At 37.0% G+C, this 12,566-nt stretch overlaps 1 protein-coding gene across 6 annotated transcripts in view; it reads left to right on the plus strand.

Moving 5' to 3' along the window:
* Positions 1-8,692: 8,692 nt before the first annotated feature.
* LOC137293793 (pleckstrin homology domain-containing family D member 1-like) overlaps positions 8,693-12,566 on the plus strand; it is a 69,925-nt gene continuing 66,051 nt past the window's right edge. For 3 of the 6 annotated variants that reach the window (XM_067824535.1, XM_067824530.1, XM_067824531.1), the window contains exon 1: positions 8,693-8,995. In XM_067824535.1, the coding sequence (XP_067680636.1) occupies positions 8,877-8,995 (119 nt within the window). In that variant the 5' untranslated portion in view covers positions 8,693-8,876. The remainder of the gene's footprint in view (positions 8,996-12,566) is intronic. The other 3 variants (XM_067824534.1, XM_067824533.1, XM_067824532.1) reach the window with 1 other exon arrangement.

Below are 12,566 nucleotides of genomic sequence, written 5' to 3' on the forward strand. Positions count from 1 at the left end.
ATTGGTTAAACCCACAAACACAGATATGGTACTAAAAAACCAAAAGGCATGATCATGTTAATGATTTGCCAAGGGACACAACCCTGTACAGCAAGTTGCAGCACTTTCAAGGACTTGTCTACCCTTGTCCATTCCATAATTTTGAAGTACACTTTCATCGAAGACATTTTCACAGAAATATCACATGACTTACATATATCCCACACAGAGGGTAGACATTCAGTAAGCATCATATCTTATCAGTTGGCAATGTCATGTCAGCACAGTGGATTACATCAGATAATATGCACAATCGGATTAGCTGACTTTGGATCAGATCTGTGGATGACAGCAAATCAGTGGGTGACCATGAAACGGAATGACGTCAAATACATGAATGACCTTGGTACAAGATATGACATCAAATGAGTGGTTGACACCAAATCAGTGAGTGACCTTGAAATAGGATGACATCAAATGAGTGGGTAACCATAGAACAGGGGTTGGCATGAAATCAGTGGGTGATCTTGATACAGGGGATGACCTTTGAACAAGGAATTACAACCAATCAGTGGATGACACCATATTACTAAGTGAACTTGAAACTGGATGAGGTCAAATCTATGGTGGCTGATTCGGGCCATCGCTTTATCGCCCGGCAAAATCAAGGCGACATCGCGACAAAACGATAGCACGACACGACATTGCGATACGCCGACACGATATAGCGATATTGCGATACAGCCAGAAAACGAAATAGCGAAAACCCGACACGATATAGCGATAACACGACACGAAATGGCGATATCACGACACGAAATGGCGATAACAAGACACGAAATGGCGATATCACGACACGAAATGGCGATAAAACTGGGCGACATTGCGATATTGCGATAACGCGAAAAGGCGACATTGCGTTATAGAGACACGATATGGCGATACAGCGACATTGCGATAACGCGAAAAGGCGACATTGCGATATAGAGACACGATATGGCGATACAGCGACATTGCGATATAGCGACACAGCGATATAGCGATACAGCGACATTGCGATATGACGATTTTGCTCCCTTTCCATTTGTGAAATGTTGAAAAGTGGATAAGTTTATTCACTTTTAGAATCTAATATGTGAAGTATGGGATTAAACATCTGGCTAATAAAAAATAATTTACATGATTAATGTTCATGGGTTTCAGTCTATCTCTGCAGATATTTTTAGATTAAGAAAGTCTGGGTCTTGTAGGTGTTATTGCATGATGCCTCTGGTAAACGATTTGGAAACAAACAGTTAAAATCACGTGTGACCATGGTAATGTGCACAAAAGGATTAATGAAGCTGATTTCCCGTTTTCCGAAAGTCTACGTCTTGCCGTGTCAAGTTAATGTTTAGTACTAATGTCATGATTTTTATCAGTTCATAATACACAAAGTGCAATTCTGAAATATACTAGTATACCTCAATGTGCTAGGCTCAGTCACAGAACATCATCCTGCCGTCGACTGGTATATACTGGATGAAGAACGTGCTTTACGTGCGCATTCTAGTAATATCTCATGTTTATTTATTTATTTATTTATTTATTTATTTATTTATTTATTTATTTATTTATTTATTTATTTATTTATTTATTTATTTATTCACAGTACTATATATTTCGGTACAATTTTCGCGAACCGGTTCACCCTATACGATCTGCCATTTTTGTGATGTAGCCAAACTACTAATAATATTCGTATTTCCTTTATATCATTATATATTAATACACTCCGTATTAGGTCCTCTTATGTTCCTTGTTTAGATAAATGAATCACTTATTGGTATCAAGCAACATACTTTTATTTGCTGATGATGCCCCCCTTTACATAATCATACATAACTCCACCGATGCACCAAGAGTATTGAACAGTGATCTTGCTAATCTGTCTGAATGAAGAAATGAATTGCAGGTGTCGTTTAGTCCCCCCAACCAGTGACTACGTTATTCACTGAAAGGCAATACCTAGAGCGAAAACAGATTTAATGATGGATGACTATCATAAACATTTAGGGCTACGATTTCAAAGCAATGGTATATACAATATGCAAATCGAATATCAAGTAAAGAAACTAGTCCTATAATATATTGCTTTTGGAGTTTTAAATATGAACTAATAAACTAAACAGAAAGACTGTATATATCATTCCTCCTTCCTGTCTTTGAATACTGTGACTTCATTTGGGACAACTGATCCCAAGAACAAGGATCAGTACTAGAAAGATTACACCTTGATGCTCATCGTACCTTAAGTGAGGCCATCATGGATATCAGTCATTAAACAAATGACGAAGAAACATGTATGCCATCTCTCTTTCAAAGGAGAAAGAATAATAAATTGTCTATTTTTATAAGATGGTACGTGTTTAACGCCAGAGTACTTAACAAGATCAACTCCACAAGAAGTCGGCAAAAATACTCACTATTTCCTTCATAATGCCAAAGATACTCAAGACAGCCAGAACAAAAACAACTGGACGAGTTTAACACCATAACACTCTCTTCTTCCATTAGTCATACAAGGCTACAATAATCTGGACGAATATGTAAATCGGCAAAGTTATTGTCTAAATTTAAATTATATTTTACTTATTACACTCTCATTTTCAGAGCTATAAATACTTTAATTATTGCCACGCGCTTTTTCCAAATTATCATGTCCAAACTGAGACTGGGTGTAGTGTTTTAAACTTACACCATTTCGAAAGACATATAAAAGAAAACAGTTCATACCAATGTGGCATTTTAACAGAAGATACCCCGTACTTCATTTTTTGCCCTGTATTTCGTCATATCAGACATAATATAACCAGTACTTCTACCGCAATAGATTCTCTTTTGAAGAAATAATCTGTGGCAAAGATAACGTATCCAATATTCATGCAGACTTACTTCTTACATCCATTTATCATTCCATAATTCAACTCCAAACGTATGGTTAAATAACACATAAACTCGTTTTCTTGGTTTTGAAAATTGCCTCATTGAATTATACATCCTTTTACAATCTCTTAATCGTGTTTAATTCGTTTAAGCTGTTTTCTCTTGGGAGAGTCATCAATACAGGCCTTGTTCGATCTGTTTGCCATTCCTTTGTGTGGGTTCTCTGTTGTCTTTCTGATGTCTTTTCTTTTTTTAATAAATACTGTTTAAACCGCATATTTTTAGTTTCGAAAATGTTTATTGGTCATGTGATTGTACTAGCATGAATTTTAAACCATGTGAATTAAAGAAAATAGATTGGTAGGGCACTTGTTGTGGGGATAAACAAACCGAAATGGTGGACCCTGTTGCAGACGCTTTTTCTCGAGTTTCAAACATTAGAGCAAAGCATTCAGAAACATGTTCATTTGATCTCTCCTACAATCACACCTGATTCCTAACTGGCTAGTGGCATTGTTTCAAAAGAAATGAAACAGTAATTTCATGACCTTAAACCATGTGTTCCACTTTCACAATGTATTGCAATACATATTGCAGTACGCCAACGTATATCACAAAACATCGCTATACGAACATTTTGGTAACACCCAACCCTACTAATGTCTATTTCGAGAAAATCGGTAAATATCTCCAACATTTCTACATTTAATGTAATATTTTTTGTCCTTATGTATCGAAAAATGTGTCGACGTTGTTCTATTATTCTTTAGTTAGTGGTAATATGACGCCGCAGTTACACAGATGGTAAGAGATAAGAGATAAGAGGTACGTTTGAAATAGTAATAACCACCCCACCATTCAAATACAACATTGACATGGTCAGAAAGCAAACAAACAAACAAACATACATGTTTTTATCTGTTTGTTTCCAAATCGTTTACCAGAGGGATCATGCTATAACAACTACAAGACCTACACTTTCTTAATCTATAAATATATCTGTTGAGATAGATTGAAACCCATGTGCATTAATCATAAACATTGTATTTTATTAACTAGATGTTTCACCCAAAAAACATTTACATCCCCGTACATGTACCTTTCCAGTAAAATTCTATTGCTCTAGCCTCAACAAACCTAAACTACAGTCAATTCCACCCAATTTTGTATCAAATTGTTTAATCTAATCATGTGTAATATTGTATCTCGGACTGTTTAATTGGGCTGTCTCCTCAAACGCTGAAGGTCATCAGTGGGTCCACAATACTGTATTCGGCGTCAAATATATTTTGCTTTAAATTCTTTAAATTCTGAGAGTGACTATATACTTACTGAAATTAATTCAGTGTACAATGTAATATTTTCTTATTTATAGATACAAGAATAAAAAGTCTTCTACAACTTTTCTTTATGATCATATTTTCATTTCGTAAAGAAGAAAAAAAAGGCACGGTATGATGCCAAATCCGTTCTGGTGAAATCCTATAGCCTACAAAGTTAGCATGATCATGGCCTGCACAACTATCATAGTTTGAAATATGTCATCACTCATCGTGCTTTTGGATGAGCTATAGCTATTTCTGTAAACTGGATGGTTTTACAAATGCGTTTATCTCACATACTCCACCTATCAGATTCTAAAACTGAATCAGCTTACCCGCTTTTCCATATTTCATAAATAGAAAGGAAGCAATATCGCAATATCGCAATATCGCAATGTCGCTGTATCGCTATGTCGCAATGTCGCTGTATCGCCATATCGTGTCTCTATATCGCAATGTCGCCTTTTCGCGTTATCGCCATATCGCAATGTCGCCCAGTTTTATCGCCATTTCGTGTCGTGATATCGCCATTTCGTGTCTTGTTATCGCCATTTCGTGTCGTGATATCGCCATTTCGTGTCGTGTTATCGCTATATCGTGTCGGGTTTTCGCTATTTCGTTTTCTGGCTGTATCGCAATATCGCTGTATCGTGTCGGCGTATCGCAATGTCGTGTCGTGCTATCGCTTTGTCGCAATGTCGCCTTGATTTTACAGGGCGATAAAGCGATGGCCCGAATCAGCCACCATACAAATCAGTAGATGACATCAAATCAATAGATAACCCCAGATCAGTTTATGACCTTGGAACGGGGGATGACATCAAATCAGTGGGTGACCCTGGTACAGGGGATGGCTTCAAATCAGTGGGTGACCCTGGTACAGGGGATGGCATCAAATCAGTGGGTGACCCTGGTACAGGGAATGACACAAAATCAGTGGGTGCCCTTGGTACAGGGCACAAGATCAAATCAGTAGGTGACCTTGGCACAGGGGATGACATCAAATCAGTGGGTGACCTTGGCACAGGGGATGACATGAAATAATTTGAGAAAACACACCTGCTATCAGGACCACTCCTTTGTTATCATACTTTATTGTTTATTCACCATGTGACATATGACATTGTCACACATCACAAAACCATCATCTTAAGTGAAACCATATCATGGTCTTATGATGGAGTCTGCCAAAACAGCACTGCTTGTGATGCATATAGTTGAATTGCTTGGTTACAGCTGACTTTTGCTTCATGACATGAGAGTACTGAGTTAGTGCCACCTTGAGAATAACCTAACTCTAATACACAAAGGGGGTGGGGGGAAGGTGGGGGGACAAGCCCAAAGGGTACAAAGCCTTTGTGGACAAGATGCTGGCGAAATGAAAGCCCCTTCCTGTTCTTGTACAACAACTATACAAAACTCTACGTGAAAGAAAGCAGGCTTTAAATTGTGTAGGCAAGCGAACTTAACACTTGCCCTATGGGTATTTGTCCTCTCTTTTACCCCGGAGCTTTTATTCATATGGGCGTTTGCAGTTGATAACGTGTATTAAAGGTCAAAGAGAATGAATGAATGAGTGAGTGAGTGAGTTTAGAATTTACACCGCTTTACTCAACTTATGATAAAAGTTGTTTAACAAACGATCATAGTTTCAAATCACTAAACAATATTACTGGTTTGTATTGCAAGGTGGTATGCACATTACGTGAACCACCGGGTATTAGTTAAAGCTCATCACGTACCGCACGTGCATTTGTTTCACAGTTCCACCTACCGCCGATGCATTTCACTGAAATAAAAAAACCCCTGTATTTTCGTTTTATTGACAAGTGAATGAGAACCGCACGTATAATACTTAAACCAAAGGGAAACAACTCCTAAATGACTAGGCGCTTGAAACACGCCTGGAAACAATTCGAACGCCATATGCTGATGAGTTATATAGTTGGTCTCGATTTGTTTTCTAGAATTATTTCATTAATATATCACGAACCGTAGGTTTATATAAGTGACATGGTACACATCTGTGGTCTATTTGCAAGGTAAGATTTTTTATGTGAGTATGATACTTATTTCAGTTATTTCAGTTATTTCAATTAAAAATTAGACATCAGCCTAGATTTGTGAAGTAAGACCTTCACATACATAACAAATGTTTGTGTTTCTAAACGTGTCCATATTATTTTTTCGACATTGTCTTGGTTATGACTGGACATTTATATGGTCAGAATTCAGCAGCAGCATTTTCTTCGTGTCATAAACATCGAGCACGCCAGTTTTATCTGTTGTCGTTTTGTGGAAGGAAAGCTCAGGGTGTTTCGGCCGTGTGAACTATAACCTGAAACAGTGAACCCCGAAGTTCGCTCGTAATTTACCATACAGTCACATGACCTCTTCAGCAGCAACGAGAAGATGAGTGACTGTTGTTTTACGCCACTTTTGGCCCTATTCCATGGGAACAACAAATTAAGGGTCTGCATGTGTAGAAAATACGGAAACCTTGTTGGAGCCATTGGTTTAGTGTGGATTTTCTCTTCTTGAAATTGAAAGGTACTGATATCAAGTTAGACACTAAACCCAAATGATCTAAAACAGCAACCTTAAGAATACGAATCCAATTTTCGATAGCTATTATTTTTAATTTTTATTTTAATAAATTTTATCTGCTAACGTCGCCTGACCCAAACAAACCACACATCGTATAGTGGGACCAACACACATATTGTTGCATAAAAGACTACTATATGCTTGTCGTAAGAGGCGACTAACGGGATCGGGGTCTAAGGCTCGTTGACTTGGCTGACATATGTCATCGATTCCTACATGAGCAGATTTATGCTCATGCTGTTGATCACTGGATTGTCTGTTCAGGCTCGATTATTTATAGACCGCCGCCATATAGCTAGAAAATGTGTTTGAGTGCGGCGTAAAGCTAAACTCACAGATGTTGTTATTATTTTCGCGTTGTGTAATAACTTGTGTCCAACACTAACGAACATGTATGTTGTACATACCTTCTGTCCTATAGTATTGAACTCGTGTGTTGTACATAATCTGTTTCCAATACTTTTGAAGGCCGATGTTGTGCGATAACTTGTATCCTATACTTTTGAACGTGCATGTTGTAAGATCACTTGTGTCCAATACTTTTGAACGTGCATGTTGTAAGGTAATTTGTGTCTAATTCTTCTGAATGCGCTTGTACGATAACTTGTGTCCAGTGATTCTGAATGCGCTTGTTGTACGATACCTTGTGTCCAATACTTTTGAACGCATATGTTGTACGATATAACATGTATCCAGTGCTTTGGAACTCGAGTGTCGTATGGCACTTCGTATCCGATACTTTCGAAGGTGTATATACGAGTATAGTAATGTAACGTCAGTCCAGTATGCCAGGACGTCGGTTTGATCGTGGAGACGGCCACAGGCTCTTTAAGTCCTTCGATGCTACACGTGGTAATGAATTATAGCACTTTGGTGACACGCTATTTACATAACAGAGTCGACGGAAATAGACAATGATGCAACGGGCCCGTGTAATCCGTGGATCACGATCATGTTATTCCTGTGGTGTGTGAGCCCCTGACGACGTCACTCCTTCAGCTGAAGGTGGTTTGCTATTTGGAAAGTCCATCCTATGCAGCTATTTCAACAGAGAGTGGAATTAAAGATCAATATTTGTATAATATCGATCATACTTAAGGCATATTTTCCATCAAAGGCATAAAACTCCTAAAATGTGCCTGAATTGGGTGATTTGGCTAATATTTTGATACCCTTGTTCCTTTTGTTTTCAAAGAAGCCTGTAAGTCGTTTTACAAGACTAACGGCGTGAGCTTGCAGTGTTTTGTTTAACAGTGATGTTGTCTTTATCAAGGATGTCTTTAACTATAAACTTTAACGGGCTCACTTAATATAAGGATATAAATTAAGTATCCCATCTTACATGCAAGATAAATCACTATCACGTCTGAACAAGCAAAATAACAAGAAATGACAGAGCCAAATTCTATGTACATTAGATAATATGTAACTGCCACTCAGTCTGTGAGCTCGAAAAAGTCAACATTATTGTTGTATGAACGTTGCTTACGCACGCAGTCGTAATACTGAAACGTACTTCGTGAAAGAAATGACTATGTTTGCACGGGACAAAATACAAGAAGCGAGAGTCCAAAGTTACTTAAGTCCACCTAACCGGCAATTCAGTGTAGATTTTACGTGTGAAAGTCAATGTGTGATTAAACTTGACAGGCCACGCCTTTGTCAATTTGTAAACCACGCCCCTAGGTCGATTTGCGCCCAAGAGTAGAAATACAACAACTAACTATGGCTAAGCGTTAAATCGATATCACAAACTACCATAAATTATAGTTTTGGTAATGTATTATGGGTATGATGCGGTGGGTATGTACATAAGTATAACACGGCAAATAAAATGATTACTTTTGTTGGTACACACCATAATACATATATTAAATCGGTTTATGTACAATACGTTGACGAGATAGTAGTTTTATCTTTCGCCGCTAGGTGGAGCTAACGAACGGGGAAGTGTGAATACGGAGTTGGGATGCTGAAAGTTCAACCTGTTCATTTACTGATTATGTGAACGACATGGTTTGATATCAGGACTTACTGACTGATATGAGCAATATGCCAGAAATTTCAAGGCAGCCAGCTTGCGACTGGGCGTCACGGATTCAAATACATGGTACATTGTTCAAGAAACCGTTTGGCCATCAATCTAACAAGTGGTCGAAAAGGTAAGGCATTTGCCATTCGAAAGGCTCATTTGGTAAAGTGACCCTTGAGTGCATCAATGACATTTGACCATATCTGTATGTTTTCATATATTTTATTTAGTTTGTGTTGTTTGTCACTGTCGTTATCCTTGTTTGTTTGTGAAGAGACGGTTTAATGAGTTTGACATATTGATTTTCTGTTTGTAAACAACACATGGTCTCACATGTTGTTATGTTAGGCGGTTTGAGTTTCGTCACTCGTAGTATCAATTTACGAAACCAAAGGAATATTTTTAACGGTGTTTCCCCTTTAAATGAATCATGTAATTACACCACGTTTACACGGTATTGCAGGGAATTACCCACACTGGGACATGTCTTCCTTCCTAAAAGCCAGGGCATCATGTTTGCTCCTCAAGTAAAACTGCGTATACCCTATTTTAACTCAGCATTTGATATATCATCCATGGTTAGCAAGTTTGAGTGGTATTCATTACACTTGATATGCCCTAGAGACAGTGTAATCCATTGTTCTCTGTGAAATTATTACTTAAGTTCATAGTTCAATTCATCAATAATTAAGTTATTTTTCCTCCACACCATGCTATCAGTATCAATATTATTTTCTTTCATTGTATCTAGGTACCCATACTTAAAACTCACTTGAAACGTAAAACACAACTTTGCAAATTCTGATACCTTTCAGTCTGTACTTGCCACAACAAATCATCAAAAATTTTAATTCAACCCACAAAGCTGAAAAAAAAATCTATGATGATAAAACACCTGCAAAATCGGAGTTCAAATGATTCACTAATTTTCCCCAGCATTTAGGGAAAACATGGTTTCAACAACTGTGCTCATAACATATGCAGTATGTCCCCGAAAAGCAAGAGGTCGTGAGCACCAGTAGTCTAATCTTTATTGTGTACACAAACAAGTAAATAATATACTCATTACATGAAAAAAACATGTTGACTGTGATAAGTAGACTGTCACAGAAAACATATTGTCTGGTTTATTGACAATTATATGTCCATCTGCTTGTCTGCTAATGACAAAATGCAGTGCACATCTTATCACTGACCATATCCAATTTGAAATTAACACCTATCAGGCTTATACGCCATAGACAAAGAGCCGGCAAATGAACCAGTGGTCAATGAAAAGGCTTCAATACACTTGAGTGAACACCCACCAACTCTGACTGGGATTGGTATCACAGCTGCTTTGTTTAAAGGGAGTTAAACCCCAGTACAAAATATTGCACTTTCAACTTGCAATTATACGCTTATAATTCTGTCTATTTGTTTTTTCTTAATCAGCATTGCATTATATATATCATGAATAAGCGATAACTGTGTTTTAATTACGTTTGATTGTTTGGTTGCATGTGACCTTTGAGTTGTGTAAGGGGCACTGGTTGACTGAATAAACATCAATGACTTGCAATCGCTTTGATCTAATTTTGATTACTCTGTGATTACAGATGGTATGCAGATTAGCTTATCAATACAAGTAGCACCAATGAAAAGGTTAATTTTCATCATTTTCAGACTAAACATCAATGTTTGGAAAATATATTTTTGTCATATGTTGCTTAATTAAAAGACTTTGTTTTCTGAACTGTCTTTTTATTGGCATGATTAGTGTTTGTATTGTTTTGATGGTCTCTTAATAATTTTTAGCATCATGGTATTATTTTAATGTAGGTCATGTGTCATATTATTTCCAACAGGATTTAACTTTCAGGAATTGTTTATGAAATGTTTCATCAAGGTTGTCACTCATGATTGATTATGTTACGACTATAAGCAGTTAATGGCAGACTAAGAGAGTTACAGACTTGCAAAGCAGCTGTAACTGAGTATGGTTGTTACGGTATTAGTTTTACAAGAAGGTGACAGTATGTTAGGTTCTGATCTGTCATGAATTAAATTCTATCATGGAATAGCTTGAAAACTATTGTTATGTGATGTCATTTAGACAATGATGTCATGTAGAATGTGTAGTGAGTGATATAGGCACATTATATAGCTTCAGATTGATGTACTGTCCTCTCTGTAAAGAACATAGATGAAAAGTAGCACCAGCCCAAACCAGTTGTGTTCATGTTAATGGTGTCAGAAGGGCTACTACAGTGTCCAACAGTTTGGCGTGAGTTGCTTTAAGCTTTCACAATGACGATGGAAGATAACCTTGCCTTATTTCCTTTCCTGAAAAATGCAGTCCATGTTTTGATAGTTGACATTTATAATGACAAAGGATTCACTATGAATGTATTATATCTTTTTAGAGACCGAATTGCATTGAATGAATTTGTTTTTGATGAACTGAAACATTTTCAATAATAGTTACTGGAGAAAGACATACATATCAGCACTGCAGTTTTCCCCAAACAAATTCTTGAATAATGCACACATGTAAACATAGACAGTCATGTACATTTTCAATCTTTCTATGGATGGCTTATATAGTTTCTCTTACAGAATGATGTAGAAGTTTATTGGATGTGCTTATGGGAGCAGGGCCCTTAGTGCAACAGATGTAGTTGCCCAATGCTTCTCATACTGACAGGCTATACATCAGGAAAAAAACCAAGGTTGCTAGATGTCATTTTGTTGAGAAATTGATTGTAGTTTAGATAAGTGACAAAACTTTGACATCCGGGTTTAATGCACATCTATTTTCCTTTGGCACATGTTCAAGTGTTTTTGAGTTACCATGAGTAGGGTATTTGGAGTTATTTATATGACCAGCAAGTATGGTCTGTTATTGTGATTTCCTAGTCTGGTTGATGTTTTCCTGGGTTGTAGTTCATCAGTATACAACCCCATTTATGATCCATCTCACTACTCATAAATGATTACGTGAATTTTGCGGCAATGTGATTAATCTATATAGATTGCTGTGGAGTCCTCTAATCATTGTTATGTTATTCAGGGGTTCAAAATTGGTTTAAAAAGCCACTTGAAACAGGGCAAGGGTCTCTAAGAAAGTAGCTTGTCCTGATTGATTTTCCACTTGCCCAGATATTGACATAATCATGATAATGCAATTATGAAAGAATGAATCAACATGGTACTTAATGTTAATGTTTACTGGACTATTTATCAGGAAGTGATAAACAACAAACAAAGATAATTGTACTTTATTTGGAAATTTAATAGCTATATTTTAAGCACATATGAAATGAAATCCATGTTTATTTTCAGTTTGAAACTGTAAGCGGAAATCATCTTGTAGCCCACAGACAAGTATGATATTATTTGATTGCCCCAAATGAAACTGACTTGTAGCGCATGTCGTGTAATCAGATTTTTGAACCCCTGTTAAAAGCTCATTTAAAACAGTTCTTCATTCAAAACATAACCAGTGAACTGTCAATGTTGATGTTTGTGAATGTCTCATTGTTTGTTCCACAGCATTAATGCAGAGTTACTGTGACAGAACAGGTTACTGGCTTTGTTTTTCTTCTGTAGTGTAAGAACCTCTCTGGTTTGAATCCTGTTTAAATATATGTTATACCACGGACATTTGGATCTTCTTAGAGGTGATTGCTTTGTGGAATGACTCCGTGATTATCTTTTTT

Source organism: Haliotis asinina, chromosome 8 (genome assembly GCF_037392515.1).
Source record: "Haliotis asinina isolate JCU_RB_2024 chromosome 8, JCU_Hal_asi_v2, whole genome shotgun sequence".
NCBI lineage: Eukaryota > Metazoa > Mollusca > Gastropoda > Lepetellida > Haliotidae > Haliotis > Haliotis asinina.